Source organism: Oncorhynchus nerka, linkage group LG28 (genome assembly GCF_034236695.1).
Source record: "Oncorhynchus nerka isolate Pitt River linkage group LG28, Oner_Uvic_2.0, whole genome shotgun sequence".
Taxonomy (NCBI): Eukaryota; Metazoa; Chordata; class Actinopteri; order Salmoniformes; family Salmonidae; genus Oncorhynchus; species Oncorhynchus nerka.
The window spans coordinates 50952785-50974580 of NC_088423.1; the positions used below are offsets into that span (position 1 = coordinate 50952785).

Here is a 21796-nt window from a genome sequence, read left to right on the forward strand (position 1 = left end):
GCCCGCAACCAAAACAAGCGGACTCTCCTTCACTGCAGCCGAGGTGAGTAAAACATTTAAACGTGTTAACCCTCGCAAGGCTGCAGGCCCAGACGGCATCCCCAGCCGCGCCCTCAGAGCATGCGCAGACCAGCTGGCTAGTGTGTTTACGGACATATTCAATCAATCCTTATCCCAGTCTGCTGTTCCCACATGCTTCAAGAGGGCCACCATTGTTCCTGTTCCCAAGAAAGCTAAGGTAACTGAGCTAAACGACTTCCGCCCCGTAGCACTCACTTCCGTCATCATGAAGTGCTTTGAGAGACTAGTCAAGGACCATATCACCTCCACCCTACCTGACACCCTAGACCCACTCCAATTTGCTTACCGCCCCAATAGGTCCACAGACGATGCAATCTCAACCACACTGCACACTGCCCTAACCCATCTGGACAAGAGGAATACCTATGTGAGAATGCTGTTCATCGACTACAGCTCAGCATTTAACACCATAGTACCCTCCAAACTCGTCATCAAGCTCGAGACCCTGGGTCTCGACCCAGCCCTGTGCAACTGGGTACTGGACTTCCTGACGGGCCACTCCCAGGTGGTGAGGGTAGGTAACAACATCTCCACCCCGCTGATCCTCAACACTGGGGCCCCACAAGGGTGCGTTCTGAGCCATCTCCTGCACTCCCTGTTCACCCACGACTGCGTGGCCACGCACGCCTCCAACTCAATCATCAAGTTTGCGGACGACACAACAGTGGTAGGCTTGATTACCAACAACGACGAGACGGCCTACAGGGAGGAGGTGAGGGCCCTCGGAGTGTGGTGTCACGAAAATAACCTCACACTCAACGTCAACAAAACTAAGGAGATGATTGTGGACTTCAGGAAACAGCAGAGGGAACACCCCCCTATCCACATCGATGGGACAGTAGTGGAGAGGGTAGGAAGTTTTAAGTTCCTCGGCGTACACATCACAGACAAACTGAATCGTGAAGAAGGCGCAGCAGTGCCTCTTCAACCTCAGGAGGCTGAAGAAATTTGGCTTGTCACCAAAAGCACTCACAAACTTCTACAGATGCACAATCGAGAGCATCCTGTCGGGCTGTATCATCGCCTGGTACGGCAACTGCTCCGCCCACAACCGTAAGACTCTCCAGAGGGTAGTGAGGTCTGCACAACGCATCACTGGGGGCAAACTACCTCCCCTCCAGGACACCTACACCACACGATGTCACAGGAAGGCCATAAAGATCATCAAGGACAACAACCACCCGAGCCACTGCCTGTTCACCCCGCTATCATCCAGAAGGTGAGGTCAGTACAGGTGCATCAAAGCAGGGACCGAGAGACTGAAGAACAGCTTCTATCTCAAGGCCATCAGACTGTTAAACAGCCACCACTAACATTGAGTGGCTGCTGCCAACACACTGACTCAACTCAAGCCACTTTAATAATGGGAACTGATGGAAATTGATGTAAAAATACATCACTAGCCACTTTAAACAATGCTACTTAATATAATGTTTACATATCCTATATTATTCATCTCATATGTATATGTATATACTGTACTCTATATCATTTACTGCATCTTTATGTAATACATGTATCACTAGCCACTTTAAACTATGCCACTTTGTTTACATACCCTACATTACTCATCTCATATGTATATACTGTACTCTATATCATCTACTGCATCTTGCCTATGCCACTCTGTACAATCACTCATTCATATATCTTTATGTACATATTCTTTATCCCTTTACACTTGTGTGTATAAGGTAGTAGTTTTGGAATTGTTAGTTAGATTACTCGTTGGTTATTACTGCATTGTCGGAACTAGAAGCACAAGCATTTCACTACACTCGCTTTAACATCTGCTAACCATGTGTATGTGACAAATAAATTTGATTTGATTATCACCTGCAGAACCACTCCTTTATTGGGGGTGTTTTGCTAATTGCCTATAATTTCCACCTGTTGTCTATTCCATTTGCACAACAGCATGTGAAATGTATTGTCAATCAGTGTTGCTTCCTAAGTGGACAGTTTGATTTCACAGAAGTGTGATTGACTTGGAGTTACATTGTGTTGTTTAAGTGTTCCCTTTATTTTTTTGAGCAGTGTATTTAACCTTTATTTAACTAGGCAAGTCAGTTAAGAACAAATTCTCATTTACAATGACAGCCTACTTTGTTTGTGTTCTAAAAGCATGTTGCAATGTTTTGTAGTGGAAGTTCTAGTTGTATTAGCTACCCAACTCGTCCTGAATAAGCCAGCTGACCTAACGAAAGCACACTGACCGCAAAAGCCATTCAGTTGTGTAAGTCTTCTAATATTTGAAACTACTCTAAGGGATCAGGAATACTGTGCAATACATGTGCATCTGGGTCGTGTTCATTAAAGCACATAATTGAAAGCGTTGGAAAATGTTTTTCAATGGAAAATGAAAAGGTCAGTTTCCTATTGGCTAAGCCCAGGTAGTCCCCACGTGTTTCAGTAAGTTTTTTTTGCCGTTTTATGCCTAATGAACATGACCCTGGCTTAGATACCAAACATAGTTGTGTGGACGTGGAAAGCTTTACCTTGCTTTGTAGTGTGAGCTGAAGGGGTTGGTTGGTTGGATGTCGCCCTGAGACTCGCTGTTGAAGGGATTGGGCGAGCGCAGGTCTCCAGAGCTGCCCGAACGGCCCCCGTCGGTCTTGCGTCCCTCCTTCTTCCCAGTCACACGTTCAAGTAGGCTGACCTTCTCCTTCTTCTCCTTCTTCTCCCCTTGGTCCCACAGCTGGCCCTGCTCCACCTCAAATGGGTTGCGGTTGCGAGGAAGGGTGGCGTACTTCTGCGGCAGGCCATCGCTGATATCAGTAAAAGGGTCACAGTGTTCCTCTGTGTTCTGGTAGCCTTGCACCTCACTCTGGGAGCGCCTGTGAGGGGCGGCACCACTCCCTTTCTCTAAGAAACACAACAAACAAAATAACTGATATTTTTATAGAAATAATACTAATCACACAAAAAAATTATGTCTCCTTAGGGGTACATATATACACACACACACACACACACACACACACTATAGTTTCGGTAATTCGGTTAGGACATCTACTTTGTGCATGACACAACTAATTATTCCAAAAATGGTTTAGACAGACAGATTATTTCACTTATAATTCACTGTAAAAAAAAATGTATACCCCCACAAGTCTGGTTTATCCTTGGAAGCAATTTACAAATGCCTTAATGTACTACGTTCATCTGTACAAACAATAGTACGCAAGTATAAAAAAAACATGTGAACACGCAGCGGTCATACCGCTAAGGAAAGAGATGCATTGTCTCCTAGAGTTGAACGTGCGAAAAGTGCAATTCAATCCCAGAACAGCAAAGGACGTTGTGAAGCTGCTGGAGGAAACGGGTACCAAAGTATCTCTATCCACAGTAAAATGAGTCCTATATCGACATAACCTGAAAGGCTGCTCAGCAAGGAAGAAGCCACTGCTCCAAAACTGCCATAAAAAAGCCAGACTACGGTTTGCAACTGCACATGGGGACAAAGATCGTACATTTTGGAGAAATGTCCTCTCGTCTGATGAAACAAAAATAGAACTGTTTGGCCATAATGACCATCGTCATGTTTGGAGGAAAAACGGGGAGGCTTGCAAGCCGAAGAACACCATCCCAACCATGAAGCACAGGGATGGCAGCATCTTGTTGCGAAGTTGCTGCAGCGTCACCTTCCAACAGGACAATGACCCTAAGCACACAGCCAAAACAACACAGGAGTGTCTTTGGGACAAGTCTCTGAATGTCCTTGAGTGGCCCAGCCAGAGCCCGGACTTGAAACCGATCAAACATATCTGGAGAGACCTGAAAATAGCTGTGCAGTGACACTCCCAATCCAACCTGACAGAGCTTGAGAGGATCTGCAAGCTTGTAGCGTCATTACCAAGAAGACTTGAGGTTGTAATCACTGCCGAAGGTGCTTCAACAAAGTACTGAGTCAAGTGTGTGAATACTTATGTGTATGTGATATCATAATTTCTTTTTTTAAATGCTACATTTGCAAAAATGTATTTTAAAAACTGTTTTTGCTTTGTCATTATGGAGTATTGTATGTAGTAGATTGTTGAGGGGAAACTAAATATTGAATTCATTTTATAATAAGGTTGTAACGTAACAAAATAGGCCTAACACTAGAAGAAGCTGCTGTCCTTACCCAGCTCCTCGATTGAGTTCATAGAGTCCAGCTTGGGGCGGAAGTGGGTGCCAATGAGGTCGGACATGGAGTGGGCAGCGGAAAGCTTATGGGAGCCGGCCAGTAACGGTCTCTTGATCTTGGGCTCTGGCTGGTGCTGATGGTCCGGAGCACTGGGCTGGCGAAGGGTCTCCGAGTCACACATGGCGGAGCGGGGCAGGATGGCTGAGGAGGTGTCGGAGAAGCCACCATCGTGCTTGCGACCCTTCAGCTTGTCCTTGAGTTTAGTGAAGGGCGAGCGGGGCTTGTCCTTCACGGAAAGATCGAACATGCTGGCCGTCATGTTGTTCCTCATGAACTGGATGCTGACCTGGATCTTCCCTCTCTCCTTCCTCTTCTTCCCTGGCCTGGAGTCCAAAGAGTACCAGCTGAAAGAAGGACATAGGGATCATTAATAGACAGGTAATTGTTGTTAGTGGCACATTAAAATGAATACAGGAATATAAGATGAAAACATCAAAGAAAACATCAGTGGTCTTAAATGGGTGGTAAAAACGTCACAAATTCAAGTTAAAGCTTTTTGTTTTTGTTCTGAGATAATTTAGGTTTGTTATAGCAACAGGGGTGGTTACATATTCATCCTTTTAAAAATGTATGAATTATGAACATGTTCAGACCTTTTTCCACATGGAAATATTGGTGTAAGTATTTTTTTTAAATCAGTGTAAAATATAGGCCTATTAATTAATTCATCTAAATTCTAGGCTTTGTTTATGAAATGTTAGCTCAAAAATGGGCTAAAGTGATATGCTCTATCGACTGAGGTAAAAACTATCAGTAAACGTACAACACAGAAATCTGAGAGTACTACCTAAGTGAGTTGAGCCATTTCATTTTGAAGAAATTATTAGAAAAGTGGGGATCAAAAAACTGTTCGAGTCTGACATTTCCCTGAGGAAGAGTAACAACTTGTGTATTCAATAAATTATTAGGGTAAAATGTCTGTGGTGGAAGTCCCCAATTTCACCTCACATAAATCCACAGGCGACGTCACTTGAAGCTTTTCGTCTCCCTGTGAATACATATTATACGAGGGATAAACATAATTCCCTGCTAACTGTGATGGTCTGAATCGTGAAAAGAATGCTGAATAATATGGTTCATCAAGGCCATTCTGCTACTCTGCTCCTGTTTATTTAACCTCGGCCTTTTCTGCTGGAAGTAATACGATTGATGCCTTCGCTGTGAGAAAAAGGGGTGACATTTGCACAAATCTGGCCTTTGTTCAGAACTGCTACGACAAGCAATTGGGAAATTACAAAGGCAATGGTGCAGGATAACCATGCAACTCATACATGCTAATGAGAATGCTGGCTTCTCCATAGCCTAGGTCTAGCCCAGTGGTCACCAACCATTGTGGTGAGATCACTTTTTAAGTCAAAATGCAGGCTGAGGTCTAAGCGCTCAGATAAAAAAAAAAAAACATGACTTAAAAAACACAAGCCTATGCAACATTAACCAATTAAAAACAGCTCTGTAGCAATGATGTGTGTGCAATAGGCCCAATACATTATCAATGCATATTGGCTATGCTTGAATTTCCCTGCCAATGGCATTGCAATGTTGTTCTTCTCAGACAATTTTATCATTATATTTTAAAACTTGAAGTATATGATCACACTTGGTACTAGATCATTTGCTGTATTACTTGTGAGGCATAGCTGAGTGAACATGAATTGTAATAATTTGCTTTTTTTATTTTACTGATGGTGCCTGCATCTGATGGTCAATCTCAGCGGAGGGAGACTGACCAAAAAGAAGACAGTCTTCCAGCTGATGGCGGAGTTTGTACCTTCAGACACATGAAATGGTTCAAAATGGAGACACTTCGACTACCCCGCACAGGCCAGCTGAATCAAGTGCACCTACTACAAACAGCGTGAAACAAATATAAAAACACATAAGGCTTTATCAAAGACAGGCAAAAACTGCTTCTCCAATAAGAAATCCCCGATCACACTTGAGGTGACGTCATGGAGACGTTGGCTAGCTAAACATGTCATCGGATCCAAACGGTCGTTTCCGAACTGCGCATGTGTAGGCTGTCAAATCAAAAAAGGCACTCCTTCAATATAAAGTTGTTTAAGACAAACATTAAAATGTGTCAGTTTGTCACGATCACAAGGTTGGAGTAATAACATGCTAAACTACTTGAGAAATAAGCTCAAATCTAGGTTGTGCCTTTAGATTTCGGAGAAATTAAAAACTAAGGAAGAATTTTGCACTTCTCATTGACTTCTCAAGCCCCGGCCTGGTCTATTTGGTCTGTTTCACAAGCGTTCCCGGAAGTCTCACGAAGTTGCGCTTCTGGGTTTAGAAACTCTGTGGTTTATTATTGTTTTTTTTATAGAAATTGTCGGCGATCGACTAGGAATGCTTTGGAGATCGACCAGTAGACCGCGATCGACCGGTTTGTGACCACTGGTCTGGCCTTTTTAAACCAATGGTTTGTCGACTGCAACAATGTAGAACTGGGAACAAAGCTCACTCAAAATACAAAGTCAACATTTAAACCACCTCTCAAACAGCAGGTGCTCTGGTAAATTCCACAATTCCTCAATGAGCACAACCTCTGTCTGTTCAAGCTATAGGCTACTTCTGTCATTGGAAAAGTGGACAGGCGTGATGTTTTTTTGCCCTAAACTGTGGCTAAAGAACCTCCAAGGCAAGGGCCTCTTGGTCAAGCTAGCCTTAATCACATAGTGTGCTCTGTCCTTCGGAGCACGATCTAGGAGCCACAGCATGCTGCTGAGGGGGCCAGCCCTGTACTTCACATGGGTGTCAAGGCCAAGATAAACCTCCCTCTGCCTGGAACCACAATACTCCCACTCTACCAAGACCTCTGAGAAACTCCTCACAATCAACACAGGTGTGCGATAATTAGGGGCTGCCTACCTCAATGTCTAGATGGGGAGGAGAGTCTGTGTCAGCTTTGAAAATACAGTTGACGGACACAGCTAGTTAGCAAATTGGGAATGCTCCAGTATTTGGATATGGCAGCACAAGAGTGGGCCTTGGGCTCATTCTAGTTGAGTCAGTTGTGTGGGATGACTAAATACTGGTACATTGACATCTCCACAACAGCTCTGTACTTGAATGACTGCAAACCCTGGAGGTGCATCAGCTCCGGCACCTTAAATAAATACTACCATCAACGGTTGCTTATGACACATCGCAATTCTCCCCAACTAATGGGTGAAGAGGAAGTGTGCTAATGTTTGCATGATGAAATGTACCAATGGCTAATTGACACCAGATCCTCTTATGTTCCTGTTCCTCTGAGCAGAATGGAGGCTTACTCATCATGTAGCCTAGGCCTAGCTAACTACAACACATTGTGCCATAGTTATTCTACACAGCCAAAAATAACTTTTAAATAGCGCAACTGGATTGGGTGGAGCTGGTGTAGTGTTTTTTCCATACATCCACACCACTGGAAAAATATATATCATTTGAGTCAGAATTAGTAACCAGGCATGTTTGGCCAGTTCCACCACATTCAGTTAGCATAGGCTAATACCCAAAAGAGCACAACATAATGTTTAGCCTATGCCATGTCCATAAATTACAGTTTACCATCTCAATTCCAGAATAAGGCAAGAATAAGCAAGGACAGTATTGCCATTTGTTGATTGTGTGATTGCTGGAATTGAGGTGGAACAGTTTGCTGCTATTAGACAGGAAAGATAATCTGATGGCCTGCTGACTGCTGTTCTTGCTGGACTAGTTCACCACCTACAAAGGCTGCACCCAGTCAACTCAATTACAACATGAATGGCAGTCTATTCTCAAAAGACTAACCTCTTGATTCATTGTTCGGTGTCAACAAAGCACATCTTTTAACTAGCACAATGGCGTAGCCTGTGTCACAACAAGACAGATGTACAGGTAACTAGGGGTGAAACAGGTCCCCGAACCCAGTTTAGTACGTATTGCTTTTTTGGGGTTTCAGTACAGCGGGAAAAATAAACCCCAACAGTTACTGTAGTTAATTTTGGTTCATTTGAGAAAATACAAAATGTTGGTATTCCCGATTCCATAAATGATCATGAGTCATATAATGACTGGTGAGAGCACAATCAGAATACCAACACTTTGTATTTACTTAAATGAAAAACACACGATTACTCAGCAACACTAAAATAAAGTGCAATATGCGTATGAAATCAATGTGTAAACATGGCTCGGGACATCGTAGGCCTATGGTATGATGTTTTCTTACAAAGATGAAAATATGTGCACTTGTGTGTGACTCATAAAGGGGGCGTGTCTGCAGCACAGTATCTCTCATCTCCCACTCTGGGGTAATGTGATGGGCCGTCATTGAGTACCTTTGCGTGGCACTTGAGGCCCATCCATCTGTAGTAAGCGCAACACAATGCACCATTGCTTATATAGAGCGGGTCCTACCCGTTTGCTGACAATTGGTGGGCGAAGTTAGTAATGGGCGCATATCCGCGGCTATAAACATGCCTATCGCTCTTGTATTTTATTTGGCACGGTCAGAATTAGCTGCTTGAATGCGGAGGGAAGAAAGAGTTGATGTTTTTTTGCGTTTCCGTCTTGCTCAGGTGGTGGGAACACAATGGTGATGTCGACATAAATTTGCCAACATGTTTGAGGTGTTGGCAGCTGCATAGGCTATTTTCGTTGAGCAGTGGCGACATAGTACTGGTAACTCTTTGTCCATCGCTGTTGTAATCTACTGGGAAGCCAAAATGTTCCCAAACTGGAGATTTAAACGATGGAGAATTTTCCTGGTTTATCGATCCCATCCTACAGGGCCCGGTTTCCCGATAGCAATGGGATGTAGGCTTACGAGTGTTTTCACATTGTTCCTACAACGGCCGACATGCGTTTCCCAGTCGTTGTGGCCTGTGTCAATACGGATAGGATCAAAATAAATTCAGCATGCTCTCTGATCAGCGTTCTCCCTTTCCAATCTTACCATAACATTATAATTATTCCACAATAGTGACGACTAATCAGCTCTTAGAGAGCTATTATCAACTATGGCTACAAATACTGTGGTAGGGTATTCTAATTCTTACCCCAGCGGTTCACAAACTAGGGGTCACAACCGGATATGAAAATGCGTTTGCGGGATATATATATATATATATATTTTTTTTTTAAATGCTGTTTTATAAATGAAATATTATATACTGAACAAAATATAAACTCAACATGCAAAAACTATAAAGATTTGACTGAGTTACGGTTCTTATAAGGAAATCAGATTTCAAATGAAATCATTAGGCCCTAATCTATGGATTTCACATGACTGGGCAGGTGCCCTTCCCCACCCACTGGAGAGCCAGGCCCAGCTAATCAGAATTAGTATTTCCCCCACAAAAGGGCTTAATTACATACAGAAATATTCCTCAGTCCATTTTTTTAAATTTAAAAGGCACACGTAGCCTACATATCAATACATACATACAAACTATCTAGGTCAAACAGGGGAGAGGTGTTGTGCCGCGAGGTGTTGCTTGCTCTGTTCTTTTAAACCAGGTTTGCTGTTTATTTCAGCCATATGAGATGGAACGGAGTTACACACAATGGCTCTATAAAAATACTGTACGCTTTCTTGAATTTGTTCTGGATTTGGGGACTGTGAAAAGACCCCTGGTGGCAGGTCTGGTGGGGTAAGTGTGTGTGTCAGAGTTGTGTGTAAGTTGACTATGCAAACATTGAGATTTTCAACACAAGTGATGCAGTCAGTCTCCTCAACTCTTAGCCAAGAGAGACTGTCATGCACAGTATTTATATCAGCCCTCTGATTATAATGAAGAGCAAGATGTGCCGCTCTGTTCTGGGCCAGCTGCAGCTTAACTAGGTCTTTCCTTGCAGCACTCGACCACAATCAAAATAAACTAGAGCCTGCAGAACTTGCTTTTTGGAGTGTGGTGTCAAAAAGCAGTTTCAACTGTTCTGCCTGCGGCAGTTCACAGGACGTAGTAGCTTGTCCCAGACATTCTGATTTCGACTCTCTACTGCAACTGCTGTCTCGAACTCTGAATGCTCAACTAAAAAAAGCCAACTGACATTTACTCACGAGGTGCTGACCTGTTGCACCCTCTACAACCAATGTGATTATTATTTGACCCTGCTGGTCATCTATGAACGTTTGAACATCTTGGCCATGTACTGTTATAATGGCAACCCGGCACAGCCAGAAGAGGACTGGCCACCACTCAGAGCCTGGTTCCTCTATAGGTTTCTTCCTAGGTTCCTGCCTTTCTAGGGAGTTTTTTTTCTAGCCACTGTGCTACTACATCTGCATTGCTTGCTGTTTGGGGTTGAAGGCTTGGTTTCGGTATAGTACTTTACAATTGGCTGATGTAAAAAGAGCTCTATAAATACATATGATTGATCTCTTTACTACGGACAGACCTCTCCCCATCTTTACAAACTTTGAATGTAAACTCAGCAAAAAAAAGAAGAACCCTCTCATTGTCAACTGTGTTTATTTTCAGCAAACTTAACCTGTATATATTTGTATGAACATAAGATTCAACAACTGAGATATAAACTGAACAAGTTCCACAGACATGTGACTAACAGAAATTGAATAATGTGTCCCTGAACAAAGGGGGGTCAAAATCAAAAGTCAGTATCTGGTGTGGCCACCAGCTGCATTAAGTACTGCAGTGCATCTCCTCCTCATAGACTGCACCAGATTTGCCAGTTCTTGCTGTGAGATGTTACCCCACTCTTGTACCAGTTCCCGGACATTTCTGGGGGGACTGGCCCTAGCCCTCACCCTCCGATCCAACAGGTCCCAGACGTGCTCACTGGGATTGAGATCCAGGCTCTTCACTGGCCATGGCAGGACACTGACATTCCTGTCTTGCAGGAACTCAGCCATACTGCTCTTTCTGTGCGTGGTGGCATTGTCATGCTGGAGGGTCATGTCAGGATGAGCCTGCAGGAAGGGTCCCGGGTTTTAAATTAACACACTGAAACTCTGTTGTTAATTTGTGTACAGAGAAATGCCAGCTAAGAGCTGGCAGCAAGCTGATAGGCCAACCAGTAAAGGCTGCTTTACCACTCTTGGGTAGCGGAATGACTTTGGCTTCCCTCCAGGCCGGTGGACAAAGACTTTCCTGTAGACTCAGATTAAATATATGACAGATAGGAGTGGCTATAGAGTCAGTTACCATCCTCAGTAGCTTTGCATCTAAGTTGATAACAATAATTTTCCACTTCTCCCACACTAACTTTATAAAATTCTAACTTAAAATGCTTTACTTTTATTATTAGTTTTTTTTGTGCATGAATACGATAGCTCACTGTTCATTGTTGGCATTTCCTGCCTAAGTTTGCCTACTTTGCCAAATAAGTCATCATTAAAATAAATTGGCAACATCAAATGGTTTTGTGATGGTTTTGCCATCTGATTCAATGAAAGATGGAGTTGAATTTGTCTTTCTGCCCATAATTGAATGTAAATTACATATAAAGTGATCTTGGCTTCAGAATACAGTGTCTTCTTTTTGTTGAGTTTAGTCACATAATATCTAAATTTGCAATAAGTCAGCCAGTCAGATGTGCAGCCAGACTTATTAGTAAACACCTTTTGCCCAATCTCTTTCAACCATACAGTTTTTCAATTTCTCATCAATCCATGTTACCTTAACAGTTCCAACAGTCAGTTTCTTAATGGGTGCATGTTTATTAATAAGTGGAAGAAGCAATTTCATAAATGCATTAAGTGCAGCATCTGGAGACTCCATATTAATCACATCAGACCAACAAATATGTTTTACATCATCCACATAAGAGTCACAGCAAAATCTTTTGCATGATCTCTAATACACTTTTTAGGCCCAGCTTTTGGAACTTTGGCTTTCCTGGATATAGCCACTATATTATGATCAGCCACTATACTTTTTTCCAAGATGGCGTAGCAGTCGGACGTCTTGCTTGTCTTGTCCCGTGTATATATCTTTTTCTTAAAATATATATACACTTCTCAAAAAAATAAAGGGAACACTAAAATAACACATCCGAGATCTGAATGAATGGAATATTCATATTAAATACTTTTTTCTTTACATAGTTGAATGTGCTGACAACAAAATCACACAAAAATGATCAATGGAAATCTAATTTATCAACCCATGGAGGTCTGGATTTGGAGTCACACTCAAAATTAAAGTGGAAAACCACACTACAGGCTGATCCAACTTTTATGTAATGTCCTTAAAACAAGTCAAAATGAGGCTCAGTAGTGTGTATGGCCTCCACGTGCCTGTATGACCTCCCTACAATGCCTGGGCATGCTCCTGATGAGGTGTCGGATGGTCACCTGAGGGATCTCCTCCCAGACCTGGACTAAAGCATCCACCAACTCCTGGACAGTCTGTGGTGCAACGTGGCGGTGGTGGATGGAGCAAGACATGATGTCCCAGATGTGCTCAATTGGATTCAGGTCTGGGGAACGGGCGGGCCAGTCCATAGCATCAATGCCTTCCTCTTGCAGGAACTGCTGACACACTTCAGCCACATGAGATCTAGCATTGTCTTGCATTAGGAGGAACCCAGGGCCAACCGCACCAGCATATGATCTCACAAGGGGTCTGAGGATCTCATCTCGGTACCTAATGGCAGTCAGGCTACCTCTGGCGAGCACATGGAGGGCTGTGTGGCCCCCCAAAGAAATGCCACCCCACACCATGACTGACCCACCGCCAAACCGGTCATGCTGGAGGATGTTGCAGGCAGCAGAACGTTCTCTACCGCGTCTCCAGACTCTGTCACATGTGCTCAGTTTGAACCTGCTTCCATCTGTGAAGAGCACAGGGCGCCAGCGGCGAATTTGCCGATCTTGGTGTTCTCTGGCAAATGCCAACGTCCTGCACGGTGTTGGGCTGTAAGCACAACCTCCACCTGTGGACGTCGGGCCCTCATACCACCCTCATGGAGTCTGTTTCTGACCGTTTGAACAGACACATGCACATTTGTGGCCTGCTGGAGGTCATTTTGCAGGGCTCTGTCAGTGCTCCTCCTGCTCCTCCTTGCACAAAGGCAAGGAGGTTGTTGCCCTCCTATGGCCTCCTCCACGTCTCCTGATGTACTGGCCTGTCTCCTGGTAGCGCCTCCATGCTCTGGACACTATGCTGACAGACACAGCAAACCTTCTTGCCACAGCTCGCATTGATGCACCATCCTGGATGAGCTGCACTACCTGAGCCACTTGTGTGGGTTGTAGACTCCGTCTCATGCTACCACTAGAGTGAAAGCACCGCCAGCATTCAAAAGTGACCAAAACATCAGCCAGGAAGCATAGGAACTGAGAAGTGGCCTGCAGAACCACTCCTTTATTGGGGGTGTCTTGCTAATTGCCTATAATTTCCACCTGTTGTCTATTCCATTTGCACAACAGCATGTGAAATGTATTGTCAATCAGTGTTGCTTCCTAAGTGGACAGTTTGATTTCACAGAAGTGTGATTGACTTGGAGTTACATTGTGTTGTTTAAGTGTTCCCTTTATTTGTTTGAGCAGTGTATATACGAAATATATACAATCTCAATTTACATCTACGGACGGAACATACTCTCCTGCAACCCACCTCGCCCAATGTGGTACGGATCTGCAATTTTTTACACTTTTTAGAACACTTTTTAGAACCGGAACCCCATCAGTGGCGAGCCAGCTAATTAGCTGGTAGTCAGTTTAGCCACTGCTAGCGGTGATCACCATTAACACAGACATCAGCCAGCCTCAGCCCGGTCAATTCCTGCCAGTCTGCACAGTGTGATATCAACCCAGAGCATATTGGACTGCTTTTTCTCTACCACATCTCCAGATTCCTACCACAAGCTCTGAACCTTTACACCGGATCATCGCAGCAAGCTATCAGCTATCCAAGTTGCTACTCCTGGCTAACGTCTCTGTCCCGAAGCAAGCATCAGTTAGCTCCAGGCATGCTCCAGGCTAGGCCCATCTCCCGGCTAGCCGAAGAGGTCCATCAGACAATTCTTGGGCTACAATACCTATTTTGCCTGGACCCTTTTACTGCAGACACGGAGCCCCGCCAATCCATTACGACTGGTCTGCCGACGTAACCATCCGAGGGGGTTTCAACAGGCTCTTCCGTTGCGACGTCCCCCGAAGGCCCATCTGCTAGCCCCGGCCCACTAGCTGTCCGAATCGCCGTGTCTCCAGCTCGCCTAGCTACTCACTGGACCATATGATCACTCGGCTACACATGCCTCTACCTAATGTCAATATGCCTTGTCTATTGCTGTTTTGGTTAGTGATTATTGACCTATTTCACTGTAGAGCCTCCAGCCCTGCTAAATATTCCTTAGCTAGCCCTTTTGTTCCAACCCCCACACATGTGGTGACCTCACCTGGCTTAATCAATTAAATGTATTTATTTATAAAGCCCTTCTTACATCAGCTGATGTCACAAATTGCTGTACAGAAACCCAGCCTAAAACCTCAAACAGCAAGCAATGCAGGTGTAGAAGCAGGGTGGCTAGGAAAAACTCCCTAGAAAGGCCAGAACCTAGGAAGAAACCTAAGAGAGGAACCAGGCTATGAGGGGTGACCAGCTTCAATGGTGCCTAAAGAGAAAAAACCTCTCTTTTACTCTATGCCTAGGTTTACCTCCACTGTATTCACATCCTACCATATACCCTTGTCTGTACATTATGCCTCGAATCTATTCTTCCACGCCCAGAAACCTGCTCCTTTCACTCTCTGTTCTGAGTGCACTAGACGACCAGTTCTTATAGCCTTTAGCCGTACCCTTATCCTACTCCTCTCGTAATGTAGAGGCTAACCCAGGCCCTGCAGCCCCTAGCTTCACTCCCAATCCCCAGGCGCTCTCATTTCTTGACTTCTATAACCGTAAAAGCCTTGGTTTCATGCACGTTAACATGAGAAGCTTCCTCCCGAAGTTTGTTTTATTCACTACTTTAGCACACTCCGCCAACCCGGATGTCCTAGCAGTGTCTGAATCTGGAAATTTTCATCCCCAACTATAACATTTTCCGACAAGGTAGAACTGCCAAAGGGGGCGGAGTTGCAATCTACTGCAGAGATACCCTGCAGAGTTATGTCATACTAGCCAAGTCTGTGCCCAAACAATTCCACCTTTCCAGAAACAAGTCTCTCACAGTTGCCGCTTGTTACAAACCCCCTTCAGCCCCCAGCTGTGTCCTGGACACCATTTGTGAATTGATTGCCCCCCTGTCAATCTTCAGAGTTCGTACAGTTAGGTGACCTAAACTGCTTAAAACCCGACTGTCCTACAATCTAAGCAAGATGCCTTCAATCTCACACAAATTATCAAGGAACCTTCCAGGTAAAACCCTAAATCCGTAACCATGGGCACCCTCATAGATATCATCCTGACCAACTTGCCCTCTAAATACACCTCTGCTGTCGCGGTCATCCCCGTCTTCAAAGGGGAGACACTAGAGACCCAAACTGTTAGACCTATATTCCATCCTGCCCAGCCTTTCTAAAATCTTCGAAAGCCAAGTTAACAAACAGATCACCGACCATTTCGAATCCCACCGTACCTTCTCCACTATGCAATCTGGTTTCCGAGCTGGTCATGGGTGCACCTCAGCCACGCTCAAGGTCCTAAACGATATCATAACCACCATCAATAAAAGACAGTACTGTGCAGCCATTTTTTATCGACCTGGCCAAGAATTTTGACTGTCAATCACCGCATTCTTATCGGCAGACTCGATAGCCTTGGCTTCTCAAATGACTGCCTTGCCTGGTTCACCAACTACTTCTCAGAGTTCAGTGTGTCAAATCGGAGGGCCTGTTGTACGGATCTCTGTCAGTCTCTATGGGGGTGCCAAAGGTTTCAATTCTTAGGCCCACTCTTTTCTCTGTATATATATCAATGATGTCGCTCTTGCTGCTGGTGATTCTCTGATCCACCTCTACGCAGACAACACCATTCTGTATACATCTGGCCCGTCTTTGGACACTGTGCTAACATACCTCCAAAATGAACTTCAATGTCATACAACACTCCTTCTGAGTCCTCCAACTGCTTTTAAATGCAAGTAAAACTAAGTGCATGCTCTTCAACCGATTGCTGATCGCACCCTCCCGCCCGACTAGCATCACTACTCTGGACGGTTCTGACTTAGAATATGTGGACAACTACAAATACCAAGGTGTCTGGTTAGACTGTGAACTCTTCTTCCAGACTCACATTAAGCATCTCCAATACAAAATTAAATCTAGAATTTGCTTCCTATTTCGCAACAAAGCCTCCTTCACAAATGCTGCCAAACATACCCTCGTAAAACTGACTATCCTACCGATCCTCGACGATGTCATTTACAAAATAGCCTCCGACACTCTACTCAGCAAATTGGATGTAGTCTATCACAGTGCAATCCGTTTTGTCACCAAAGCCCCATATACTGCTGCGACCTGTATGCCCTTGTCGGCTGGCCCTCGCTACATATTTGTGGCCAAACCCACTGGCTCCAGGTAATCTATAAATCTATGCTACGTAAAGCCCCACCTTAGCTCACTGGTCACCATAGCAACACCCACCCGTAGCACACGCTCCAGCAGGTATATTTCACTGGTCACCCCCAAAGCCAACACTTCCTTTTGCTGCCTTTCCTTCCAGTTCTCTGCTGCCATTGACTGGAACGAATTGCAAAAATCACTGAAGCTGGAGTCTTACATCTCCCTTTCTAACTTCAAGCATCAGCTGTCAGAGCAGCTTACCGATCACTGTACCTGTACACAGCCAATCTGTAAATAGCACACGCAACTACCTCATCCCCATATTGTTACTTAACCTCTTGCTCTTTTGCACCCCAGGGTGAACAAACTTGCACATCATCATTTGCACATGTATCACTCCAGTGTTAATGCTAAATTGTAATTATTTCGTCTCCATGGCCTATCTATTGCCTTACCGCCCTACTCTTCTACATTTGCACACACTGTACATAGATTTTTATATTGTGATATTGACTGTACATTTGTTTATGTGTAACTCTGTTGTTGTTTTTGTTGCTTTGCTTTATCTTGGCACGGTCCCAGTTTAAATGAGAACGTGTTCTCAACTGGCCTACCTGGTTAAATAAAGGTGAAATCAAATTTAAAAAATAAGAAATTGTGATCACTGCATCCAATGGATATGGATACAGCTTTAGAACAAAGTTCTACAGTATTAGTAAAAATGTGATTGATACATGTGGATTATCTTGTTCCTGTAGTGTTTGTAAACACCCTGGTAGGTTGAATGATATTTAATCTGCTTATTCATATACCAAACCCGTTAGGTGGATGGATCATGTTGGCAAAAGACAAAATGCTCACTAACAGGAATGTAAATCCATTAGTGCAAAATATTTTAGAGAGGGCCTCCCGAGTGGTGCAGCGGCCTAAGACACTGCATTGCAGTGCTCGAGGCATCACAACAGACAAGGGTTCAATCCGGCCGCGACCGGGAGACCCATGAGGCGACGCACAATTGAGCCAGTGTCGTCCGGGTTAGGGGAGGGTTTGGCCGGGATGTCCTTGTCCTTTCGTGCTCTAGCGACACCTGTGGCGGGCCGGGCGCATGCACGCTGACACGGTCACCAGTTGTATGGTGCTGCCTCCAACACATTGCTGCGGCTGGCTTCCGGGTTAAGCGAGCAGTGTGTCAAGAAGCAGTGTGACTTGGCAGGGTCGTGTTTTGGAGAGTGCATGGCTCTCGACCGTCACCTCTGCCGAGTCCGTACAGGAGTTGCAGCGATAGGACAAGACTAACTACTACTGAAGAAATGGTCATTTAAAAAAAGTAAAAAGACCATTAAAACTCATGGTACGCTTATTCAGTGCTCTTGACCACATTAAAAACAAATATCAAAGCAGGTTGGATGTGACAAGAGAGATGAGGTGCGCACTGTCAACCTCGCCCCCTGACTTTGAGAAGATACAACGCGACACGCATCAAGCACACCCATCGCATTAGTGGCGGTGAGATAAGACAAGCAATGTCAGACTAATTTGAAATTGACTGTCATAGCCCCACATTAAAAGTATATGATTGTGAATTGAGAATACAAATCAATAATACTGTTAGAATGTTTTCCAATTGACTGCCACATGAAAACATTTGCAATGCTGACCACAGAGACGCATCATTGGTCATTAGGGACAGTTTTTCCAAACCATCAAATGATTTAGGCTAGTCTACCCAACCCTCTGAATCATGTTCCAAATTATTTCTGCAGGTTAGTCCTGTGACATTGAACAAGACAGTTCCGCAAATCCAACCTACTTCTTCCTGTTGGCAGTTCCATAAACATCAAACACAGAACTAGAAAACCAAAGGCTTAGCATTGTCCGTTGTGACTAGGGATGCTTTACAGCCTATGTGTTTATACATGTGGGTTTGAGAGCAGAGAAGGCAAATTTCCTATTTAACAGTTGGACAAAAAGTTATATTGTATTTGGCTTAATGTTCTGAAACTTCCTTGAAAGGCAGCAAAAACATAATTTAGTTAGATTAGTTTGGTGATACTTACTCAGTTTTCCTTCTCTCCTTGTTATCAAAAATCTCATTGAGACTGATGGTGCTCTGGCCCAGGAATTTATCCATTCCCACCAGGGACCTGTGCATCACGATGAGGCATAGTTCGTAGATTTCTGGGTTGCCCTCCAGAAGCAGACCTGGCAGCTCAAAGGAGGCTTCTTCTCTCCACACTGGGCTAAGTGTTTTCTCTGCCACAGATGTCGAGTACTTCTCCTTTCCCAGCTGAATGATAGTGTAGGCATCGTTGGTGCCATTCTTACTCTTAGCTTGTAGGTCAGTTGCTTGAAGAACAGTGGCTTGGACATGAGTCGGGAACCACTTTTGGGACTGCTCTACTAGTGACATGATCAGCTCTGTTTATGTGTGGTTAGCAAAACAAATGTATGTGGAGGTGAATTGACCTTAAAGTGACGACAGAGCATGCAAACAGTAACAACTTATTTCTTAGTACATGATGTTCATGTAGATTGGTGATTTGTAGGCAAAGACAACTTAAAGTGCTTATTGGTCATATATGTTTTATATGTACAGCTAGTAGCACATCTCAATAGTTAGCAACTAACTAATTACTTCAGTCCATTTTACACACTTGTCTTTTGTGATTATCATATCACAAATGTCCAAGCCACTGTTGTTAAGCAAGTCACCTGAAAGCAACATGGGAGAGAAGAGTACATTGTAAGTAGTTGTGCAGGTTGACTAACGTTAGTTACCTAACGTATGTAATACAGATGTGCTATGATTCAAGTTCAGCAGGCCAACTAACGAACAAGCTAAACAGCTGACACCAATAACCATTGCTATTTTGCCTGAAGGATTAGCTAGCTATTTAGCTATACAGCAAAAATAGCGTGTTTTTCAGTTCTGTTGCCTTTGTCATATTGTGACAGACCAATCGTTATTCTTATACAATAATAACGTGTTGCAAAGTAGTAGCATTGATTACTAGCCGTACAGTAGATTGGACAGCTGATTATGTTAGCTAACTAAACAAGCTTGCTCAATACTGTACCTCGTCATTTTCTCCAAACTTGCGACATTTTGCCATCATGTAAATCCATTCGATTGTTTAACATATTTCACAAATAAACTTCAAAATTATTTATTGGAGGTAGATTTCGTGATTTTACAGCCTGCTAGTTGTACCAACCAAAAACTCTAATTTCCTTGTTAGCCAACTACATCCGCAACAGTCACAGGTGAAAGTTCAAGCTCCTCCTCTGTTGCCGTAGAAACAAACGGGGTTACAGGAGCATGTTCATATTTGTACATGCCCTAGGTTTATTTTTATTTCTATTTATTTAATTAGGCGAGTCAGTTAAAAATACATTATTATTTACTATGACTGCCGGGAAAAACCAGACAACGCGATGCAAATTGTGCGCAGCCCTATGGGACTCCCAATCACGGCCGGATGTGATGCAGCCTGGATTCGAACCAGGAACTGTAGTGACACTGAAATGCAGTGCCTTGGACTACTGCGCCACTAGGTACATAGCCACTAGGTACAGAAAGGAGCCAAGACTGTGGAAGAGGAATGTGCCTTTTCGAAAAAGCAGGAAACATATGTCCATGTGGTTCTAATGTAGGTGATACAGTTTTCTCGATTTGGAGAGTTGGTGCATGCCGAAAATGGAAAATGCATGAACGTGTTTCATTAGAGTGGTGAATCCAATCATATCGTGACTAACAGTAATTAATTCAAACAAGGAAGTAATCATGAAACAATGGAAAGTATGTGTCTATGATTTACAGCCCCAAATATCTGGTTTCCACTAGTTATCATAGCCACAAAGTCATAAACCCTGCCTTCTACAATTTCTCAGATGATGAACTTTACCCTAACTAACCTCAACCCTAACCACACCGCTAAATGTATTTCTAATCCTAAAATTAAATGAAGGTTAGGGTTAAGGTTAGGATAAAGGTTTAAAATCAGATACATTTTAGAAAGCAGGGTTTATGACTTTGTGGGTGTGGTTGTGACGACCCAAATCTCTACAATGTGTGGTTGTTGACGACCACAAATAACAATTAGAGTAACGACCCTGTGTTTATAAACGTGGATATAGACTTTGTAACGTCTGCATGATGTTGTGGCACAGTGATGCCACGCAGGACTACGGGCCATAAGGTTTAGAGTTCGCTGACCAACACAGACAAAGTCCCTCTCTCAGTCTGTTTCATAGCACTACGATCAGAGCCATCTGCAGACAATGATCAACTAGGGGAATAATCAGATTTTCAATATTTTGATGTCAAATGTATAATTATGTAAAATATATGCAACAAATGTTCCACCAACAGGTTTCTGTGCCAATGCAACACAAAACTAATAAACCAAATCAATCAATATCATGGTTTGCGTTTTCAACACCACAATAAATAGACTATGTCAATCTCGACAAACAGAAAATACATCCTTCTCTACCTTGAAGGTGTGGCTTGACAATCTCCAAATGTCATTCAACTTTTTGGTGTTTTGTAACAGATGTCTCTTTCCATTCATCTATTGACAACGGCACAGTTTGGATTGATTGATTGATTTTATCTGTCAGTAAAAAAAATACATATACACACAAAGATTTTTGTGACCAGGATTGCACAATAAAGTCTGGGATTTATTTCCATTGTGGTCCCTATTTTTTCACATAAATACATATACATACACTACATTACCAAAAGTATGTGGACATCTCATTCCAAAATCATGGGCATTACTATGGAATTGGTCCCCCCTCTGCTGCTATAACAGCCTCCACACTTCTGGGAAGGCTTTCTACTAGATGTTGGAACACTGTGGTGGGATTTGCATCCATTCAGCCACAAGAGCAATGGTGAGGTCGAGCAGTCGGCGTTCCAATTCATCCCAAAAGTTTTCGATGAGGTTGAGGTCAGGTCTCTATGCAGGCCAGTCAAGGTCTTCCACACCGATCTCAACAAACCATTTCTGTATGGACGTCGCTTTGGCCACGGGGATATTGTCATGCTGAAACAGGAAAGGGCCTTCCCCAAACTG

At 43.6% G+C, this 21796-nt stretch overlaps 1 protein-coding gene across 1 annotated transcript in view; it reads right to left on the reverse strand.

Moving 5' to 3' along the window:
- LOC115113382 (rab11 family-interacting protein 2) overlaps nt 1-19951 on the reverse strand; it is a 34064-nt gene extending 14113 nt beyond the window's left edge. The window contains exons 1-4 of the mRNA XM_029640950.2: nt 19790-19951; nt 18770-19424; nt 4208-4614; nt 2580-2946 (exon numbers count right to left, since the gene is read on the reverse strand). Of these exons, the coding sequence (XP_029496810.1) occupies nt 2580-2946; nt 4208-4614; nt 18770-19122 (1127 nt within the window). The 5' untranslated portion in view covers nt 19123-19424; nt 19790-19951. The remainder of the gene's footprint in view (nt 1-2579; nt 2947-4207; nt 4615-18769; nt 19425-19789) is intronic.
- Nucleotides 19952-21796: the final 1845 nt, after the last annotated feature.